The sequence below is a fragment of the Numida meleagris genome, chromosome Z (genome assembly GCF_002078875.1).
Source record: "Numida meleagris isolate 19003 breed g44 Domestic line chromosome Z, NumMel1.0, whole genome shotgun sequence".
NCBI lineage: Eukaryota > Metazoa > Chordata > Aves > Galliformes > Numididae > Numida > Numida meleagris.
The window spans coordinates 54468755-54492518 of NC_034438.1; the positions used below are offsets into that span (position 1 = coordinate 54468755).

The window sequence follows — 23764 nt, forward strand, 5'->3', positions numbered from 1 at the left end:
AATCATCTGTAAAAACAACATTTTCTTTCTTGTAGATTGCAGTAAACCTTAGAGACAATAATGAGGAAGTGAAGTGTGATGTGTATGAGTATGAACATCTAGTGCTAAGGGTGAGGAGCAGAGTTCTCAGTATGGTGTGGTCAGATTGATGTACAACGGGTACTCTGAAACCAGTGAAGTGGAATGGGGGAAGGAGATTTCTACAACTTGATCTTGTCAACAAAGAGTGAGTCAGGCATCTTTGTATTTTACAAAGGAGAAACAGCTTTAATAGACTGTGGTTTAGAGTAAGACGCAGAATTATAGTCCAGCACTGGATTCTCATTAAATCTCTCTGCTTTCAATTAGTGCAATTAATGCAAGTTTTGGCAGTTATGATAGGGCTAAAAATGGCTTTTTATTCAGAAGTATAGTTGATTCCTACTGTCATTGTTTCAGTTCCTCAAATGCTAGTTCAGAGATATTTTTGATCAGCAATATTTTGGTGCTTGAGCAGAATTCAGTTATTGCTGTTCCTTCAAGTACAAAATGATAGACATGTGCTGTTATAGAGAAGAGTTAGGGTGGCATTTCAGCATAATAAATACCTTTGATTCATGAAAAATGTTGATGTTTAGCTCATAACAAAAGGCAGGTGGAGATTGTAGCATGCATGCAGAAAACTTTATTTAGTAAAATTAAATGCCCTATACATAATTTGTTTTGATTGTGATAGTTTAATTCAGTTCTCCATTATCATGGTGAGATGCTTATAAATCACAGTAAATGGTAGTTCTGTAAAGTACTCATTTGCCTGTAAGATGCCTTGAAGACGTCAGTGACACTGGCAAATATAAGAATGCATGAAGTACTTGAAGGTAATATAAGCTTATTCACATAATTTGCCACAGTGCTTAATACGTACCGTTCATGCTTCTAGAATCAAGAAGTATTGTATAAAAGGATGATGCTTTGACTTCCTGTTTTTGCACGGGAAGAGGAGATTACTGCATTTCTCATGGATATGAATAGGTCACTTGTCAGGAGCCAGAGCTATTGATGCTCTGTTTCTAATCTCAGGTCACTTCTGAAATTATATTACTTCCTTTTTCCTTTAGAAAAAAGGAACACATTGAAATAGAAACTCCAAACAATAAGGAAGATTATCCTATATATCTGTAATTTTTTTAAAATTTATTTTATATATTACTTGAAGTATTTTGAGAACTTATAATGAAGTCCATTTTGAATGTTCAGCTTCAGGATGAACAACTTGATACTGAGGTTATTTTCACATGTCATGACTTCTGAAAATTTATGTAGACTCTTACCATCTTTCTCTATGTGTATAGGAATCCGTCTAAAATTAGAAATGAACTCAACATTTTTAGTTTTTATTATACCTATGGAATGTTGACATATTAAAAACTTAATGCAGTTATTCTTACCTGAAGTAACTTTTTTCATCATGGAATGATGAAAAAGATGTGTCTTGGAGACAAATGTTGATTTTGAAAAAAGTGGATTGCTGAGGTACTACATAAGAATTCTTGGGCTGTAAATTCGACATACTGAATTTTATGTGGCAAGCAATTTTTCGCTTGCAGTGTGGAAGCACTTTCTAATATTATTTGTATTGCCAATCTAAGTTACTTTCTTACCAACAAATGAGTCCATTCTTAATTCTGAAGAACTGGAAGTGCAGTACAAGACATGGGCAAAACCTGTTTGGTGGTGACCTGATATGGAATTTTCTGTAATAAAATCAGTTGTTTTCAATAAATTGTAGCTTTAAAATCAAAACAAACAAACCACTTTCCTCTATAATGCTGTTATTTGATATTTCAACTCGTTTAAGCTGTTTCAGATAGGGAAGTCTAATTCCATGGAGCATGGATTGAAGTCACAGATTTCATAGCTTGGAGTTTGATTTGCAGCTGCCTTATTTTTGTCAGAGCCAGCTCTGAACTGTACAGTTTGGTGTTTGAATTATACGTGTCCTTTTAAGGATATGTCAACACAATGCACTTCTGTCCAAACTCTGTATGGCACTATATTTGCATTGTATTTCTAAATTGCCTGTCTTGACTTGAAATTGTAGTATTTATTTTACAAAATATTCTAATTTCTTCCAGATGTTAAGATTTAGCTTAGTCATTGAGTTCATTTCAAGAACATCGGGCTGCCTTCCAGTCTGTGAGTGCCGGCATTACTGAGGTGGTTTTCCTGTGATTCACCCAGCAGTATGTGGTAAAGGATGCTGGGAGTGGCCTCCTGCACAACCGCTGGAGCCCAGCCTAGGGATTTGGTGTGTCTGCCCAGGCTGAGGGACACAACTGGATAGATGTGCAAAACGCACAGCATGCAGGCACAGCACTGTCCCCTCCTGCCTGGGGGCAGGCAGAGCCACCAAGCCTGGTACAGGCCACATGTGAGATCCCCATGCCACCATCATGGGCATGCCTGTCATTGCAGTGCTGCTGGTACCACATCTACGTGTGCTGGTCCCCTGTTACCTGGCAGCATTAAGTGCATGTTGCATGGAGCAACAAAATGCAGAGAGATGATGAAGCAAGGGTTCAGTAAGAAAATTGGACAGGCTGTGGTAGTCAGGTACAGGATTCATTCTAACTAGCCTTGGCGTACACACAGACTGTCCCTTTTATGCCTTTTTCTGTCTTTCCCACTTTGTTCCCATCCCTTTATGTTGTCAGATCAGCTGGCATAGCTCCACTGACCTTCTCCAGCATCCTGGAGCATTAGGTTTCTATCTGTATCAATTTGCCTGCTGCTTCATGATAGCCCATCAGTTAATGCGGTTCACTGATGGCACATGTTTTATGTCCAAGTGTTTGTCTCCATCCCTTATCAGAACTTGACAAGATCTTTAGTAAGATGTCAAGGTTTGTGAGCATCATTGCCTCCTTCGTCATTTGTTGGTCAGATTTGATCCTTAGATGTTCTTGTTAATGACTGCTTCAACGCTTAAAAGAGCAGATACTCAAATTCCCCTCCTTGTGGCAAGGAATAGCATCTCCAGGGACTTGCTTTCATGAAGAGGAAGTAGTAACAAGACTATCCAATTAACATGCTATTGTCTATCTCAGTATCAATTCAAAGGTGTTTTCTTTGAAATAAAAGAACAGTGTGGAATTCAAGGCTTACTACTCACCTCCCATTACCTTGGACAGAGATTTTTGCTTAATTCTTAGCCTTTCGTGGTCTACGGAGTACTGAGGTGTGTAGTAAGTATTAAGTAAAATGGAAATAGTACAAGGTAATTTCAACAGAAATATGGACAAAGAAAGGGTGTGTTTTAAGAATGCAGATGGTGTATTACTGTATTACACTTTATTTAGATGACATGGATTTTGAGCTTCAAGAAATGAGATAGGAAATTTTGAAGCTAAGGGCTGAAAAACTGCAGAAAGTAGTAGTAATTCTTATACACAGTAATCATATAATACAAAAGTTTTTCTGTGGGGGAAGGTTAGTTGGGAATTTGCACATAAACTGAAAGTGTTGAAATGGAATCTAAACATTAGCCTTTATAAGCATGGCCTACTGATAGAGTGTATATGTTTCTTCTTTTTCTAGTATCTGTGCTCTTTGTCTGTGATTTTTGAAGCAGGTTTGTTCCAGTTATATATGAAAGATGTATGGTTTGACATTTTGTCATGGTCTGTGAGATCTGTTATAAATAATGTCAAAGTATTATCTCTAAAGTATGTAGCATCAAACATATCGGGACATTACTTTTTTTGTTGTAACGCTTTCTGTCATAGCAAATTCCTATTCAAATAACCAAATAAAACATTAATGTATTTATTTCTGCTAGTGTGCTTCTGAAGAAGTCTTATGTGCTCTATATATTTTAAGATGTACTTATAAACTATATATAACTGTAAAGTAGCTTGGAAAAGTTTTCTGAGGTCAGAATGAATTTTTCTAGATTATGGGATGAATTTCTAACTGCAGAAAAAAATAGAAGTCATTTAATATGGCTGTTTTGTTTTCCCATTATTATGTTAGATAGTATGAAGAGAGTATTTTAATTCATGGCATATCACCAGAGTTATTGGAGTTTGAAACACTTGTTCAACTTTTGGGAAAAAGACAGATGCTTTGTCTTCATTATACTATGAATGGGTAATACTGTAGGGTTAGTGTTTGTGATGAAGTGTGCGTAGCTAGGAGATAAAGTTGGCTAGAGAGCTATAATATGTACTTCACAAGCAGCTTGTTTGTTTGTTTTTAATGACAGTGGCCATCACGGAAAGTTGTGAGACAGAATCTCTTTAAAATACTGCACTGGAACTGTAGCCACTTGAACTACATGAACAATTTTTATTTAAAAATAAATACACAATCTGCTCAGCTCTATGGGCTGGTGATGCAGAAAATCAACCTAAACCAAAAAACTGTTCTGAATTTCTCATATTGTGTGTGTTCATTAAAACAGCAACAGACAGTCATTTTGTATAGAATAAGTATAACCTTATGGGATTTGTTGTGTATCTTTGGAAAACCTGGAAATACTGACTTTTTTTTTTTTGAAAGAAGCTCTCTCTTTGAATTTTAATATCTGTGACAAGGCATGATGGAAGCGTCAGTCTGCATATTTGTAAATACACCATTTGAATGATCTTGCATCTGATAAAGTTTAATTTCCTTGCTGTGTGATCTGAAAGTCAGTAAATACTAGCGTATTTGTGGTGCATATGTTGAGTATATGAATTCTTTTTACTCATACAGTTGTGTTTATATAAAATTTTACACGTTTCTTGGTAGATTGAAAGTTAGTCTTGAATGAATCTTGCAGTTTGAGATTAAATGAATTTTCTTCAGTGTAATTGTTGATTAAAATAGAAGTAATTTGCATCTTTTTCTTCCCTAGGTATGTGTTCTTCTTGGATCCATGCAATATTGATTTAGTACATCAGAAGATCAAATCTCTTGCTTTGTGTGTATCAGCTTGCCCAAGGAAAGAACTGAAAACTTTGGCTGATGTTCAGAAATTTGCAGAAACTAATGGTATGAAAAAAGCATGTCTATTCATGTACCAATTTCCTGGGACTGGAGAAAGACTTATGCATTAGCTGAACTAAGAATGAGATCTAGATTAAGAAATACTGTTAAACCCTTATGTTTCTCTTAAAGCTTACAGCGTTAGTATGTGTTCATGTCTTGAACAGTTTTGAATGCTCATCATTAAAACAGGAGCAGAAAGTATAATGAGAATTTAAGAGGATGTCTAACAGTAGTGAGTGTGTTCTCAACTCCTACAGAAATGTTCTGATGTTGTTCAGCAGTAACTGTTGAAACACCTTCAAGGGGCTTGTGACAGCATTTCTGCTGTCAAACTGCACTTGGAGCATGTCTGGGGTTGTGGAAAATTGTGCTGCTTTTATTCAGTGCTACAGTGCAATACATTTTTGCTTTGGGGATTGTTTATTTTGGTTTTTTTAAACACTTTGTTTTTTAAATAATAGTGAGGGAAAAGAACTGTATTACCATATAAAATACTGTACTCCATCCCCAAAAGCAGTACTTTTTCTCTGCCGTAATGGTACTGATATTATCAGCTCAGTCCATATTTTGACATTACATGTAATAAAATGCATGAGAGATAATCAATTTTTGGACCATCCAGAACAAAGGTAGGTAAAAACTTTAAAATAATTGAGGAAATTGTCAGATTCTTCAGCTGTGAAAGTGGGAGAATTTTGTTCCAGACTTCACACCTGTTGTTTTAAAATGCTACGATGAGATTTCCTTGCAACTTGGCTGATGATGGGTCTGTCTGGTTTACCAAAGCAGTGAACTTGATTACTTTTCACAGACTGAAGTGACATGTTATTCTCTGTTTGAGTACAAATATTGTTTCTGTTTCTATGTAAAGTCGTATATTAACTATATACGACTGAAATATTTTCAGCATAATCATTTTTTAAAGCATAGCAAAAATCGATCTTCCTAAAAAATGTACTGTTTTGTCTTCATGATTCTTAGTTGTAACTGTATCTTCCTTAGCATTTTAGGTTTTAAATAAAACTCTCGGATTTTCATTAATTGGTATCAGAGCCAGAAAAGAAAGCTTGGCCAAAAGTGTAAAATCTGTTGTTAAAGCAGAATAGAATCATTCATGAGTTCAAGCCCCAATTTCCATTATATGATTTTGGGCTTTTCAAAACAACCAAAAAAGGGTATTAAGCTAAGTTAAGCTTTCTTTTTTTAAATGTATGCAGTACAAAACTGTAATCATACAGTTCTGTGAAGCTTATTTTCATGGCTTTACTTCTGATTAAATGTTCACCAACCAGGGCAGGTTCCAAGAAGTGTATTTTGTAGCAAATAAACAGCCTACCTTTTGAGCACCAAGAATGTTATGGCAACACAGTTTGCATATAGATAGTAAAAGTTAAAGCATTATTCAATCCTGCAATAGCGAAAGAACATCGAATTAATATAAAAATTACAGTACTCATTAATTAGAATCTTTTCTGAGAGCTGCTTTGTAGCTCTAGGAATAGGTTTAAGCTACGTAAAACTAATAAACTCTTATAGACTATTTCAAGTGACAATAGACACTATAAAAAGAATGATAAGGAAATCTAAGAAATTTAAACATGACTGCACGCGGTTGAGTTGCAATTTCTATTCTTGTGATATTATCAAGTTAGAATTTTAGAGTTCAGCTGACAAGTTTTGATGAAGGAAGGCAAGAGATATGTGTTTGGTTTATTGTGATAGTGCTGAGTTTTCCATGCTAACAACTTCTAACACTTAACAAAAAAACCCACGCCTTAATATGTGAAAATGCATGGGTGTAGAATGCAATAAAACCTTAATTTTGATCTGCTGAACCTTTCTAAAAGCTTTAACCTTTTCTACACCCTGAAGATAATGATGCTGGAGACAGGCTTTGTGTAGGTTGCTACATGCGATTTTAAGAACTAGCCATTTTCACCTGGCTCAGATGCCCTCCTTGAGATCACCTTACCTGTCTCTCTATACCTTGGAATTCCTTCATAAATTACTGCTTAAGAACGATTCTGTCCTAAAGAAGTATTCTGTCATGCCTCAACCTGTCAAGAGTTGATATAGTAAATTCCTGTGAAGCATTTTACCTGAGCGTCTTTATCAGAAGCTCTAATACAGTAAAACATACTGCAGCATATTGAATTGATTTGTGATTTTATCGATGTTAAGATATGATCCTTCAAATAGCTTAGCATTTATGGTTTCTTTCCTAAAGTGGGGCAGGCACTTAACTGCCTACACACAGTGTGATAGATCTGCTACCCTAGGGCTCAAGGCTGTTAGGGCAGAGTTTATTCTTATAGTGCAGTACAACTTGTGTTTGTCTGTAAGCAAAGTTATAAATAAGCATTTAAGGGAGAGAAAATTCTTGCTTGAGGCATGAAGAACATTTCATCATGAAGCAGCCTTTTGGCTTCCTGAGTCAATAATGATGCACTTGCTATTCTGCTGTAATTTGAGAAAAAGGGATGATTTGGTGAGTACTGCTGCGCCATTTCAGGTCAGTAGCAACTTCTTCACGCCACTTGGTTGCTCGCTGTAATGTTCTGCATTTGCAATAGCATTCCATCTAAGAAAAAGAGAACTGTGTTCCTCTGAAAGCCTGACTGATATTCAGGAAACAAGAAAGTGTGTGCCTTCAGTATGTTGAGAGTGATTGATGGACAGAATACTGGTAATTGGTTGGGACCTCTTACAAGTGAAGAAACAAGGAAGGAAAATACTGGGCAGTTGGCTGAGGTCTTCAGCCAGTACGAAGATGCGAGTTGAAAATCTTAGGAGTGTTCTGAAGTGACTCCCGAAGCTGATGCAGCATTTACAGGGTAGATTTTGTAATGCTGCTCTCACACAGACAAGCTAATAGTTGACTTTGCAGAGCTAATGGATTTTGCACAACAAAGAAACTTTGCGATGTGAACTGATTGTTGCTGGTCTCCCCAGGACTTTCTCACACTGCAGAACATTTCAGGCAGGGATTCAATGTTGTTGTTTGGTCTTGGCACTTAAAAAACTGTGCATGTTGAGTATTGTTTCTTTTTTACAGAGAGCTGATTGATGCGTAACATTCAGGAAATGTTACAGTGGCCTTTTCAAGGCCTTGCCAAAGCAATATCCTTGAAGATGTGATTCATTTATGATTGTGAGAAATGAGCAGTGTGATATCAGTATTTAAAACAAACAAACAAACAAAAAAAAAACAGGTGGCCAGAATTTCTGACATGTTTAATTAAATAATATCTGTAATAACTGTTCTTTATGAGAGCTGGTATTCCTATATGTTTTGAAAATATCTACATGCAGATTTAGGAACCTGAAATATTTTCTGTTCTAATATGCGTTGGCAGATATCTCTGTTCAGAGAATTCTGTAGCTGGACCAGGAGAGTTGTGGTTCAAGTAGACTTTAGAGCTTGAGGTGAAGCTGCATTAAGTCCTCTACTGTAACTGACATGAAGTAAGTCAACAAAGGAAATTAAGCTGCCGGATCGAGAGGAGGGTGTCTTTCTGAGCTATAGGGGAAACTTTTTTTTATCTGAAGATAACGTTATCTTTACATGTAGTAATCAAAGTAAGCCTTACAGCATGCTGCTAGTATTTGCCACAGAAATACCTTAGAAATACTGGGTACATCACTGCCAGCTTCTGACATTTTTCTTCTACTCCTGTTCCTTCTACTGCCATTTTTTACTCCTTTCCCTCAATGGAAGTGTCTTGGTTGACACTTAATCCTTAATTTTCCAAAAGCCATTTGTTCCACATTAGATGTAGGCATATTGTTAAAGAGACTCCTCACCACAAGATCTTTGGAAATCTGAACATATTAATTTTGACTGCCATTCTTTAAATAACTTTTTTTTTGAGATAAAAGGCAGCATGGCTTATCTGCCTTACTACTGCAGCCTGCCTATCAGAATTATTTTGTGTTGAAAATGGGCTTTAGTTAGAATGAAGCAGTTTTCACAACAGAGGGAGGCTGCACTTAGTGTCTTTCAGTAATCTGCACCAATATAGTACTATTGATTACATTAATAAGCCACTTGGAAAAGGGAGGAACAGTGAGGTAATTAATCTTGCTACTGCTATGTAACTATTTAGAGCTACATGAAAAAGTATGGTATCAATGATAGTGGAAGAAAACACAGAATGCAGTGGAGTACCTGCAGGATGAAGGGGTAGGAAACAATCGGTATACGTTTGGTGTTTTACTACAAACTGGTTATTGCTGCTTGGAAAAGAGATTGTGAAGCTACTGAATACAGTGAAAGAGCTGCATGAAGGCACAAAATTGTCCGAAAGAGTAAGATTTATTAATTGTTAAGAGAGAAGAACCATACTATATCTGTGAATTCTTGCTCTGTTGTCATCATAAAGGCTGTGTTATGGTCCTTACTTTGTGAAGGTCTTAAGTACATGTGTACATTAAGTACACATCTACTGGGAAGGCAAACAAAGATGGTAACAAGAAAAGTCCATTGACTGGCAAAGAGAAAATTATCAGGAAGAGTAAGGTCTTTAAAGAAATGAATAGTTTAGAAAAGGCTAAAAAAATACTATTTTTGGTCACATACCTTGAGGAATATGAAACTAGTGATTAAAAAAGAAATTCCTTGGCACCAAAGGGCCAGATTTTTTTTTACAGAAAAAAGTCTGGTGAGCGTCAGCATTCCTTTCATGATAGCTTGAGCCTTTTTCAACTTGGGAGGAATGAAGAGAGGCTTTTGTTAGCAATGAATAATAACTTTTTCTGTGGAAACACTGCTTGTCATCAATTCTGTGTTTTTTGGTGGTAGAATTTACAGCACAATTCCTCACAGATGCATGAACCAGTGTCAAGCTTCCATCTTCTTTTTTTTTCTTCTTTTAAAGGAAATGGGATGTGTTAAGGTTGGAAGGAGAGCTTATCTTTTGAGACACTTTGTCCCAGTCATGGCCTGAAACTATTCTAATGCCTGGAGCAGCTCTATTTGTGGAGAAGCCATAGGACAGAAACTGTGTTGTGTCTCCAGAATACCGCCTAGTGTATGAAAGCACCAAATAAAAAGCACTGTGAGATCAGAAGACTCTGTGTTCATTGCTGGCTGGGCAGCTGTTGGTCTGCATGGTTCAGAAGTACTTTTCTTCAAGGTTACAGCATGTTGTGTTCTCAAATCCAGTCCATGTAGGACAGTTGAATGTTATTTGCCTAATGATTTCTCCAGAAGAAATCTCTGCACAAAGGTAGCAAAGAATATATTATTTAATGATTTTTTAGTTTGTTCTCTGAATTCTACCTGTAATGTTTATGAAACATTTAAGAGTGTTAATAGTTTTGGAATAATAGTAATGTCTTTGGTAAACTGATTGTCTCAGCAAAGTAGATAATTGGAATTCATCTTTTAGCTTCTCCAGGCCTTGTAAACTCAAAGAGCACAACTGAGTCTGGCTATGCTAAGGTTAGTCCCTCCTAGCTCAGATTAAGAGTCTAAAGAAGCTTGTTCTGTGGGATGTACAGTTGAAGGCAAGAGGCCCAAAGGAGCCCCAGGTGCAGTTCATAGAATCATCGTAGAATTCTAAAATGGCTTGGATTGGAAAAGACCTTGAAGATAATCTAGTTCCATCCCCCCTACTGTGGGCAGGCTTGGTACCCACTAGATAAGGCTGCCGAGGGGCCCATCTAACATGACACTGAATGCCTCCAGGGATGAGGCACCCACAGCTTCTCTGGGCAGCCTATGCCAGTGCCTCACCACCCTGTGAGTGAAGAATTTCACAGAATAGGAGAGTAGCTTGGGTTGGAAGGCATGATCTGTCCTTGTCACATGTTGACTGTCCTGGATTACCTCTTCCTTTTGCATGTGCCTTAGTATCTCTTCCCAGAGGAAGTGAGGCTCACCAGCCTGTAGTTCCACAGTCCTTCTTCCCTTTCTTACAAATGGGAATTATGCTTTCCTTTTTACAGTCAGCGTGGACTTAACCTAACAGTCATGACTTTATGAATATGAAGGAGTGGCTTGGGAATCACATCAGCCACTTCATTTAGGTCCATGGAATGCATGTTCTCCAGCCCCATAGATTCGAGCACATTCAGTCTCTTGAAATGGTCTCGTGTTCATTTCTTACAGTGGGAGGTATTTTGCTCACCTGATCCCTATGTACAGGTTCAGGGATCTAAGAGATGTGGGAAGCCTGACTGCCAGTGAAGACTGAGGCAAAGAACTCATTGAGTACCTCAGCCTTCTCCATGTCCATTGAAGCCAGTTCTTCATTCTCGTTTATCAAAGAGAATGTGCTCTCCATATCTCTTCTGACCAGTGTACCAATAGAATCCCATATTGTTTTTTATATCCCTTGTCAAGTTCATTTTCATCTGCATCTAGGGTTTCCTGATCCCATCTCTGGCATGGAATTTTTCTGCCAGTCTGTACATGTCTGCAATTGCCCCAACCAAGGTGCACTGCCTTGCACCTGGCTTTGTTGAGACTCATTAGGTTCACATGGTCCCACTTATCCAGCTTGTCCAGGTCCCTTTGGATGGCATCCCTTCCTTCTTCATATCAACTGCAAGGGATAAGAGTTCCCAGTCAAGAGGTGGTAGTGGCAGCCAGAGGCATCCATTTCTCCTTTAAATGAGAGGAGGGAGTGTGCTCAGGAGGGTTCTGGGGTAATCTGACAGCGTGCTTCCAGTTTCGTCCACAGCCAGGGATTTTCTGGGTTGTCTTCATCTACAATTTCTGCTTGAATGTCTGTGTGCAGATCATGATCTGGCATTCACTATTTCTCGCGTTACATTTTTGAGTGGGATTCAGAGAGAAGGACTTCAAGATGTACTTTTTTTTTTTGTTGAGTACTTCTGTCCCAGGTCCATAATGAATCCTGCTTTTTTTTTATCAGCTGGGACTGGTAGAAGTCACAAGGAACCATGGCCTTCCACAAATCACCTGTCCTTTTGGCTTATGTGGTGTAGGGGCCTCTGTGTATGTTACGAAAGCTGTAGCTGAACGCTGATAGCATTGAACAAGCATTGAACAAAGAGGACATCGCAATTTCAGTGTCTTGAATCTGTATTCACCTGTCCTTATACAGTCCCTTCTGCTGCTTGTTGTAGTAATTTCTACAACTTAGATTTTGGTCTGTATTCAAAGCAGAACACAGTTAAATATCTTCTTGTTCTTTGTGTCTGTAAGAGATGGTACATATGTGACTGCTTCCAGCAGTGCACCCCACCAAAGTCTGGAATTGTTTTTTCACACGTTTGATTCAGAAGTTCTCATACCTATAGTGAGATGTCCAGATTAAAAACTTCTGCTGTATTATAGAAACAGAACAATAATTACTTTTAAATACTCCTTTTGCAGCTGTGATGTAAAGAAGGTAATTTTGTCTCATGTCTTTGTATCTTATGCAGTGTTTTCCACATAATCAAACAGAGGCATTGGGATGCATACAAATTGAAAACAGAGTTCAGATGTTTTCCCTCTGCAGGAAATCTTTCTTTGGTGGCATATTTGGAGTTTTGGATATTCCTCCCAGAAACTTAGTTCATAGGAGCGATACTTAACTAGTGTTCCAGAGACTACATGGAATAGCCTCCTCAGCTACTCTGTCTTCTCTTCCAGTCCGTATATAGATATGTTTTCATAGAGGTAGCAATAAGTCAGTGGTAAAGAAGATTTCTACAAATAATAACCTACAACTTATACAAATTGTACATTCAATTTCTATAAATAATACTTATGTTTGGTGTCACACAAGCCAAGATAAGAGTGTTTCTCAAGACTCACAGTGTAACTTGTGAAAAATCTTGTGTATATTATTTAGATCCAGTTTGTAGAACTCCGTACTACTAAGTATTTACGGAGAGGAGACTTTGAGAATACAAGAAATAAAATGTACCTGGAGATGACCAAAATGTCCTTAGTTTATCGTGTAAGAAAGAATGGTAGAGGCTACATATACAGAATCCTTGCCTTTGAGAATTAGAAAGCTGTTGGCAAACAAGCTTGGGAAGAAGCTGTCTTTGGATAGGCATCCCATTATAGCCTTTCTCTCTTCCCCAGTTTCTGATAAATCACTGCTCCAATCTGATTTGGCAATTGCTGTACTCTTGGAAACATTGATGTAGATGTTGAGTATGTTGATCACAGACAAATGGAAAGAGATCTGCCTGGGTAGTATATGTCCATTAGGCAAGTATCAGATATTAAATAAAGCTGAAATAATGTTTGAATTTGGTTTTCAGCGATTTGATCTTTATAATACTGTACCGACTTGTATATGTAGAATATTCGGCTTTTTTCAGAGTTTTGGACATCTGATACAGTCAGACCTTGTGTTCAGCCAACTACATAACCTCTGCAGTTTGGTTCCTTTGTTCCTTTCTCTGAAATTTATAGATCAGTTGTATTTTAAAAAAACATTAAAAAAAGATAACTGAATATTTGTTAAGGTAACAAATGTTGTCTTATGCAATATTCAACGCTGAAAACCATCAAGAAAAAGTGCGGTGGAGTTGTGGGGAAGAATGACTTCAAAGTGCTTTGTGTCTTCTTTTACAGGGGATCATGAATTAGCCTTTTCCACTTGAATAGACAAACTCTGGAAAATCTAAATCTAGATGGAAAGCATAATTCTGTTAAACTGAAGTGTGCGCTGGGCTTGATTCAGTGCTTAATTACAAGAGGAGCTGTAGCATAACATCGTGGTAATAGCGTGAGGCACTACAGAACAACAACCTGTATCAGTTTTGATACTGTTTGCAAAGATTAGGAATATTTGATTTTTTTTCCATCAATCTTTTTTCTTCCTTCTCAACAGGATCTACTCTGTGTAGCTATGAACTACTGCCATCAGAATATACTACAGACCCAAGGGCCGCCAAGTTGTGTCCTAAATATCCTGTTCCGGAGAGGTAATATCACCATCTTGTCTGATGGGGGGTGAAGGGAACAGAGACTTATTTTGTTTATACACTTGAGTGTTCTTTAGAAAATAGACCTCATAAATTTCTTCTGTCTTACAGATGGATTTTTGTAGTTTATTATTGTTGCATGTTTTTAAAACGCATTGGGAATGCAATTCCTGAACTATCTACACATGCATTAGTAAGAAGACTGAGCTGGTATCTTTCAGTTCTCAGAATTCTGTCTTGTGTAACTGATACAGTGCTGAGTATCAGCTATTATACTACCTTTTACCAACAGCCAGCTGTCTTGCAGCACTGCAGTTCAGAGAACCATGTGTGACTATGTCATTTTCCCTCTCAAAAATCCAGTGTGTCTCAGAAATTACATCTAAAGTATTCGCTTCTTGCACCTTACTTCAGCTGATCAGGTGCAGCAAGTTGCTTCATTTTTGATTCTTTCAGTTCCCAAATGACCAATATGAGGATGCTCAAGAAGCAAAAATAAATTTTTATTTTATAAACAGATTAATTTGAGTTTTATTGTTCAAAATATTGTGCTGGACTGCTTTTTGGGAAGTAGAGAGAAAGGACTATTGCTCCAGAGACTCTGCTAGCTGTGTTGGCTCCACTGGAAGCATTTCTGTGAAAAGAAGTGATGTATTTGCTGTATTGCACACCTTTTCATCAATAATTCTTCTCAAGAAGAATGAAGTTCTGTTTTCTCACGTTTCAGCTTTTCAAACGTATTCAGTAGAGAGTTGTAATTACTTACTCTTGCCCTATACATCATCTTTTGTTACAGTTTAATGAAACATCAGTTCTAGAAACTCTATTTTTAAGTATCTCTTGTCTTCATGGTAGGCTATCTGGTGAATATATTTTTTTAATATAAGTAGCAGCTGGAATATTTTTTTTTTACTTTTCCCCACAGCAAGTCAATATTCCATGCAACTAACCAGCTGTTATCGCTCTAATACAAAAACAAATGAAAATTTCAGCGCCAGCTTGCGTACTGAAAAGGCTCGTCAGTCTTAATTTTTGTCAGATATATATTGACTTTTCTCACTGTGTGTTCCCGTGTCATTCAGTCTGAATGAATATAACTTAATAAGAAAACAGACTAGTATAACAGCATCAGAACTCTAATGATACTGTGTAAGTTCTGTGCAAAAGCTGCCTCAAGTTATTTCTGAAAAGCTGTTGTGTCAGTGGCATATTTCCCCTTTGTTATTTGGCATGAAATAAAATGTACAACATATTTGAATATTTTTTGGGATTGAAAAGTCTAAGCTTGATGCCCTCAGGCAGAAAAGGCCTATATTGTATATGTAATCCACTCTGTTTTTCAGATTTTTATGGTTAAATTATTTGTGAAAATTGGTGTAATTTGGAGGGGAAATGGAATCCTGTGGAGGGAGACAAATGAAAAGACCTGCACACTGTAGACTGAGACATTCTGGCTGAACTTACCTAGCCCTCCTTTTCTTTGATTCGATCTATCAGAGGTAGGAGCCATCATCTAACTCCAATTAGGTCAATGGAATGGAGATAGCTCAAGCTGTGAGGTCTGTCCCTTTATGTTTGATGACTTCTTTACATCTTACAGTGGAGGCTCCAGTTCTCAAGGGACTCAGATCCACCTCCTTCAAGGCTCTGTGTACCTTTAACTTAGCAGTTCAGCCTAGCGATGCAGTCAACGATTCATGTTTCTGCAGTAACTGCCTAGAATCTCTGAGTCTCAGTGGATCATAGCCTCTTTTTTTAGTTTTGAAATAAAGAACTCTGCAGGAAAACCCATGCAGCTTTTTCTTGCAGTGTTTCTCAACCATCTCTGTGGAGCTGTACCAAGGGTCCGTTTGGTAAAGGTTATTAAAAAAAAAAAACAAAAAAAAAATAGGTAACAGTGGCATTTCAACCAGTCTCCGTATACATAGGTTACTGTGAGTATAATTGTGAAAGAAAACAGTTATCTTCTGAAATTGAATACTTGAACAGTTAGGTGGAGGTCTTAACTTCATCTGCTGGCTTGAACTGCACTTGCTTTAGTCTTCATTAAGCGGCGTATTATTATTCTGAGAAACTTGCAATTCAATTTCAATATGCAATATACTGAGTAATGATCAAGAGGCCATGCAAGATGGTACACGTCACAGGGAATATATCTATTATTGCATTTTTAATTAAACAGGACACCTAGCCTTCCTCACTCATTGAGTCAGAACCACTGAAATAGAAACAGATCTCTGAAGATGAATTCTCAGGAGTGCAATTTATTCAGGAAAGCTTGTAGGAACCTCATTTTCTATTAATTATGATAAAGTTAGAAATTATTGCATAGGAAAATAGGTAACTTAAAATGTGTAGTGAGAGCACTGTAACATTAGGGGTGCTAGAAACTGGTAAACAAAAGACATTTTTTCCTGTTAAGGTGAATGTTGGAATGGCATTTTATTCCTACTAGACTTACTTTTCAAAATAGGTATTTTTTTTCAGATTGCAGGGGTAATAGACCCTTGCATGCTTGCAGCTCAAAATTTGTGTATTGTTTCTGGTATTGGCAACTTTTTAAATACTCCTGAATTTTTGCAAAGTTGTTGCAGTTAACAGTAAAATAAAGCTCAATTTTCAGTAATTCCCAGTGTTAATGCATATAATGAACAGTAGCATGTTGCATATTCCAAGTAGGCTAAGAGGATATGCAAGCTGTTTTTTCAATAGGGCTAACATCAACGTGGGGTTAGTTTGTTTTTTAACAACAATACAACACTGCTTTGCTGTGCTTAACTGCCGTCTTCATTAGTAACCAAAAGTAGATGATAATATGAGCACCTGCAAATGTGTTTATCTACTCAGCACACTGAGATTAAAACTGTATAATTTACAATTGTCAGTCACTTTAAACACAAACTTAGAATCTATTAATTATCTAAGTCTGGCAGGTAATCATAATTTCTCCTGAATTCTATGCCGAATAATTACACTCCTGTGGTTCTAGGAATGTTGTCTTTTTTTTAATAATAAACATGAATGTGTAGGAAGAATGTGCCTAATGCAGCTGATTTACTCACACTGTGTTTAAGATGAAGGTTGGAATTTTAGAAAGACTTGGGATTAACAAGTAGTTATAGCAAATAGGAAATCATTGGTTTATGAGTCATTGCTGAAATGAGGAAACTGCAAAACATTGTGTGCATTGCTGCTGCAATCCGAAGTAAGGAACATTGCAGAGGATGAAATAAATGAAACATTAAAAGAAAAGATTCACTTAGCACAAAATATATTTCTTTTATTGGATCCATTTACAAAAAGTAATGTATAATTAATGAAATACGCATCTGAACCGCAATTGAGAAGATTGACCCAAAGATTTAATAGACTACTTTGAGATCTGATGTTAGGAGCCAGAAATGGGAAACATTTGGAAAACAAAATTATCCACTTCTCATGTGAAGATTTTTGCTCTTTTATCTTCCTCTGATAGACTTGATAGCTGGTTGTGCTGAGCACTCCAAAAGGTTTAATACTCGCACCAGTGCTTTGAGTGAGGATGCCTCCAAAGCAGTTAAGGAGTAATGAAACTATAGAGACGTCTTTGCATGTTTTTGCAGAGAATGAATTGCATTATTTTAGTAAAGCTAAACAATGTGATTGTAATCTTTAGTAGAACAACAAGTGTAGTATGGGGGAATACTAAAAAATATGTATATTGGTTTTGCTTGACAACAGTTGTAAATGCTGATGTCTTTAATTGCAAAATGTATCCTTTCAAGAATAGGATTGTCATTCTGGGATTTCTTTGCTTCAAATGTGAGCTAGTACTCCATTTCAACTTGAGTGAGAGGCATTGTTTCAGCTGCTGGTTCACTGCGTGACACTTGAATGAGATATGTTTCAGTGAAATAGGAACATGCATTTTCTGAACATTGCTGTTTTAAGGGTGGGAGGGTAATACGCTATTGGAACGTGCGCTCTAACTTCAGAGGGTTACTTTTAAGAACAACATCATTTCCCATTATGATCATCCTCATTCCAGCAGCACTTGTGCATTCAACACATGGTTTCTGGTTATGATGTTATGAGGGTGGAGTGGTTACATCTATTCACCTTTCATTTGTGTGTTGATGTGGCATTTGTATTAAGTAGGAGTAATTTTTTTTCCTGATTTTTTTTTCTTGTGTCACCAGTGCACCTATTCCATTCTTCCATCGCTGTGCTCCTGTGAACATTTCCTGCTATGCCAAGTTTGCAGAGGCCCTGATCACCTTTGTCAGTGACAGTAGTGTCTTACACAGGCTGATTAGTGGAGTTATGACCAGCAAAGAGATTATAATGGGACTTTGCTTGTTGTCACTAGGTAATTGTTTTTCTCATTACTAGCTATTTACTGCAGTAGGAGATTGTTAACACCCTCTAATCACAATACAAGAAAAAGAAATGTATTACAGCATTAAGCCCTTAGAAAATGGTTCAGAATTATACATATTTTTTGACAGCTAGATGACTTCAGAAGCAATGCATGTGCATTCCTGTTTTTTTCCTCCTCTTCCTCTGATGGGAGATAGAAGATGTGGGGCAGTTGATTAGCTAACGTTAGTTTTGGTGTAGTTAGCAGCATCTGCATTCTTCTCATTTTTATTAAAATATTCACATTTTTCTTTTATAATATTCATCTTCTGCCAACTAAATTCCTTTTCCAAATAAAAAGGACAGAGAGGTGAGCAGTAGTATTATTCTCGTTTTGGTTTGTTTAATTTAAATTGTGCAGGGATGCTCAAATTTTATGAAGGAAATATAATTTGTTACTCCATCCTTCCCTTTTCCCCAAAATTTAAGAAAAACAAATGAACACTCAACTTCAGGCCTTTGAAAAACTCAGCCTGAAAAGCTGTAAATTCCCAGCTGTATAGGGGTAAAAATCAGTAATTTTAATAATTTTTACTGCTTGAGCAGTAAAAATGAATAGCCTTTTCTGACCTGTAGAGACTGAAGACAAGACTGAAGAGCTGGGGTAACAAAATATTGTAAATTAAAGTGGAATGCTAGTCACTCACGTAAATTACTTTCTTAATGAGTATACTCCTACTAAGTGTAAAGTCTTTACACTTTGTATGCCAACTATAGTAAGTGCAAGATGGAAAGCACCAGACACTAGCCATGTATATGGGCAGTGTGAGGTTAAAGTAAAAGACTGCAATGCTGTAACTGAAAAATAAGTCTTTTTGTTTTAATCTGCCTTTGTGTTACAATAAATAAATAAAAAGAAGAGACTAGATACCACTTAACAGAAACAGAAGACCATTGAGTATCTTTTCAGCTCTCAATAGAGAGCTGATTATTGTTTTACCTTGTAATACTGGTAAAATAACTATTCAGAATGTTCTGAAAATTAGTGGCTGAGTTATTAGTGCTACTGCTGGGTTAAAAGTCAGAAGTTAGTTCAGTGTTTTACGTACAGTTAGTTTTAACTTCAAGGAGAAAACTGTATGATAATCTTCACTTTTTTTTATATTTTCATAGTTAATTTATTTTTAAACAATTGGTTAGATAGTGTGATTCTCTAAGCCTGTTCTTAGTAGCTTACTACTGTATACAAATAGGCATCTGGAAATGTACACCACTCCCTAAATTATAGTTGACTGACACTGAAGATGTCTTTTTAATATGTAGTTCCTGAATGACAGCGGAACTATATGAACAGAGCTTGTTAAAGAACTCACTTGAATCTTGAAATTAAACACAAAGTTGTGTTCCTGAGGAGGTGTGCTAGACTATAACTTGTGTTACTAAATTCAGAGTACTAACATGTCTTGCTGTCTGTTATGTCATTGTCTAAATACATCTCTGTCTGTATGTACACATTATGTTTTGTATGTAGTGTACCATGTACACGTACTTATGCTCTCTTTTGTTTTAATCAGTAGCACTAAAGCAGGAGATGTAGAGGTGCCTGATTTCCTTAACAGATGTGCAGTGAGTCTGTAAGACGCAGAAAATAAATCTGCCTAGAAGGCAGTCTGATCTTAGTGCAGTGGAAGAATTAGAAAGGCTAGCCCTACTTGAAATAATTGCTCTGCTTATCATATTTGTCTTTTTTTCTTTTTTTTTTTTCAGTGTTGTCCATGATTTTGATGGTTATAATCAGGTACATTTCAAGAGTACTTGTCTGGATTTTAACAATTCTTGTCATTCTGGGATCGCTTGGTAAGTCTTGTTCCTCTCCAGGTTTTTGAATGCCCAGTTCTGGAATTTGTCTTCCATGTCCACAGACCAGCAAAATGCTGCATATATCTTGGAACTATGCTTTTTTGTTCAGCTTTCGTTTGAGTCTCTTGCAAGATACATGTTTGTACTTGCAGTACTCACTCAGATAGCATGTTGCTCTGTAGGGATTTTCTGCACTTCTTGCTTGGCAAGCAAGCTTACTTTCAGCCTAACTCATATAGCCCTAACCACTGCCTTTTCCTTAACTTTGCAAGCATAGCAGCAAGATGATCTGGATGTGTTGATAGCATACCAACCGACTGGGTGTACTCAAGCATTTGGGAATCAAAGGGCAGCTGTTGTTTATGTGGCCTCAGGGGATCTCAGGACATAGATGTGTCCATATAACTCTGATGTGTTCATGAACTCCTTCAGTCCTCCTAGGAGCTATTGTAGGTATGTCTAAAATCCCTCCTTGAGGAGGGGAAGCAAGGATTATTTTCTGTAATTTCTAATCAAATCCAGTTTCCATTGACCTAGGAAGTCTGGCATGACCTAGGTAACGTATAAAGAAGAACCAGCCATGTCCCAAGGGATTGGGAGAAAAAAAAAAAAAAAAGCAGACCATCAATTAGTTTTTCTGCTTACTGATCCCAGGATCTGTGGCCATAGAAAAAAGGAAAAAAAATATTTTCTTTAGAAACTTCGTTATATATCTTCTTTGCTTTAAAATAAAAATTAATAAGAAACTCTGTATCTTTGAGGACAGAGAAGCAAAAGTACTTAGTAAAAATAGAGATTAAATACTGTCTTTAGGAGAATGTAAGAATACCTGTGTAGTAATTAAAGCTGACAGTGGTTTGCCCAGCAGAATGTGATCACTGAAGCCAATTGGTATAAGCTTTTTGGATTTCAGCAAAACTTTCTGTACAGTTTCTCACAGTATTCTTCTAGACAAAATATCCTGCATACAGCTTGACAAAAAAATAATACAATGCATGAACAATTGGCTGACAGGTGAAAATGTTGCAGTAAATGGATTATATCTGGTAGGGTTCCACAGAGCTTGGAGTACCTGTAATATTTCTTTAAATGTCCTGGATTCAGGACTAGAATGCATATTAAGTAAGTATATAGATGACACCAAACTGGGAGGAGCTGTGTAGTTCCTCAGAGATATGGAGGCCTTGCAGAGAGATCTTCACAAGTTGGAGGGCTCTCCAGTCAGCAGCTGTGAGAATTTCAACATGAACAGGTGCTGGATTCTGCACCTGAGGTGGGGCAGCCCTGATTATATGTACAAACTTGTGGACAGAGGTATAGAGCAGCCCCGTGGAAAGGGATCATGGGGTTCTGTCTGACAGCGAGCTGAACGTGAGGCAGCAGTGTGCCCTGGAGCCCAGACGGCCAAGTGTACCCTGGTGAGCACCAGGCCCAGTGCTGCCAGCAGGCAAGGGGAGGGCCTGTTCCCTCTGCTCTGTGCTGTGCAGCCTCACCTCCAGCACTGACTGCAGGGTGGGTGCTGTAGTATAGAAAGGGCATAAAGTTCTTAGAGCATATCCAAAGGAGGACTATGAAGATGGTGAATGGTCTGGATGGCAAGATGTGTGAAGAGGACCTGTGGTGTCAGTGCAGAGCAGAGATGATGAGTGGAGGCCTCATGGTGGCCTCAGCTCCTAACAGGGAGAGGAGGGCAGCGCTGAGTTCTGCTCTCTGTGACAGCAACAGGGCCCGAGGGAAAGGCATGGAGCTGTGTCAGGGGAGGGGCAGCTGGGGGTTAGGGAAACGGTCTGCATCACAGGGCAGTGGGCATGGAGTGGGCTGCCCAGAGCAGTGGGCATGGAATGGGCTTCCGGAGTTCAAGGAGTGTTTGGACAATGCTCTGAGACTTAGGGTTTGAGTTTTGGATGTTGCTGTGTGTAGCCAGGGTTTGAACTCAATCCTTGAAGGTCCCTTCCAGCTCAGGGTATTCTGTGGTTCTAGAAAGGCAGTAAGTAGGCCACATGTAGTAGGCAGTAAGCAGTACAGTGGGATGCAGATGTGGCCAGAACTCAGACAGTCTCTTCAGAAGTGGACTGTGGGAAAGCTGAGATGGATCCCAGGGCGTTACCCAGGCCCTCTTAATTGAAGAAGTGGCAGCAGCACATTTCTTTGCAGGGTGAGCATTTGTGTTTGCATCTACCAGTTACAGCTTCCTTGGAAGATCCTTATGGGTCCCTTCCAACTCATGTTATTCTATGATTCTTGGGTAACCAGGCTGAATGAAAGAGCTGAATAACCTATCTTACTGTAACTTACTGTTAAAATATTCTATGTCCTCTCTGAAATGTACTGCTTATTCTGTATTTGATGTATCTTTATGGGATGCCAAAAGATGTCCTCCAGTTTAGACCTCAGTAGAGTACCTTCAGCAAAGACAATGTGATCTCTAATTAAGCTTATGCAAATGATTCACAAAGAGCAACAGAGCAGAGAAGAATACTCTGAGTAAAAAAAAAAAAAAAAACCAAAAAAAAAAAACAGCAGTAGAGGTTAGTTCACTGAGAGGCCGGAATCCTGCATTTAAGAAAATTTCTACCTTGGAAAGGTAGATAAAATATGCTATTGAATTACTGGCCATAAGGCTACATTTTCATAATGATGGTTAGAGGAAAGTATCATACTATATTGGCCTCCTGGCCTTTTGTTCGGTTTAAACCACAGTACCTTTCAATGATGTTTTTGCAGTGCCTGAAAGACATTGTCTTGATGCATGTGTAGCTCTGTCATTAACTTGAGGTGCTGTTTTCAGGGTCAAGACTGTCCCTTTATTTCTCTATAGATCTTCCAAGAGATTATAGACTCCTCTTTTTCCTTTCGATATTTTGCATCCTTACCCAGCGATCCCTCTTGGTTCGCCCTCCTGAATTTTTACATACATCCTGTCAAATAATTTCACCCTTTCTTCTATCTCTCTTTCTTTTCTTTTCTTCGCTTTTACTTCATCTGTTGTCTATCTAATGATTGCTATTATCTTCACTGCTAGAGTTTCCCATGAACTAGTCCCCTCACACACTTCACCCTAAAACACAAAAGAGCTGCAAATCTTTTAAGTGGGCATAGTGGGTTGGGATTCTGGAAAGATTATCAAATTGAGAAGACAGAAATAGAGAATTGAGCACTTCTCCATCCTTTTAAATGAAAGGTCTTGCACCTGGGTCACAGCAGCCCCCCACTACCACTACAAGCTGGGGGATGTAAAGACAGCGCACAGCCCTGCTGAAAAGGACTTGGGGTAAGTGGTGGATGGCAGCTGGACATGAGCCAGCAGTGTGCCCTTGGAGCCCAGAAAGCCAACCATATCCTGGGCTGCAGCAAAAGAAGTGGGGTCACCAGGGCAAGGGAAGTGATCCTGCTCCTCTGCTCTGGTGAAACCTCACCTGGAGTGTTGGGTCCAGGTGTGCAGTCCTCAGTACAGGAGAGGCATGGACCTGCTGGAACTCGTCCGGAGGAAGGCCACAAAAATGTTCCAAGGGATGGATCCCCTCCTCTACAAGGACAGGCTGAGAGAACTGAGGCTGTTCAGCACAAAGAAGAGAAGGCTCTGAGGAGACTTCGTAGCAGCGTTTCAGTATCTAAAGGGAGACTGTAAGAAAGAAGGAGACAGACTCTTTATCAGGAT

General features: G+C 38.0%; 1 protein-coding gene across 2 annotated transcripts in view; it reads left to right on the forward strand.

Moving 5' to 3' along the window:
• SLC44A1 (solute carrier family 44 member 1) overlaps positions 1 to 23764 on the forward strand; it is a 68691-nt gene that overhangs the window by 24856 nt on the left and 20071 nt on the right. For both annotated transcript variants that reach the window (XM_021380164.1, XM_021380163.1), the window contains exons 4-7: positions 4877 to 5013; positions 13815 to 13908; positions 18087 to 18256; positions 20014 to 20103. In XM_021380164.1, the coding sequence (XP_021235839.1) occupies positions 4877 to 5013; positions 13815 to 13908; positions 18087 to 18256; positions 20014 to 20103 (491 nt within the window). The remainder of the gene's footprint in view (positions 1 to 4876; positions 5014 to 13814; positions 13909 to 18086; positions 18257 to 20013; positions 20104 to 23764) is intronic.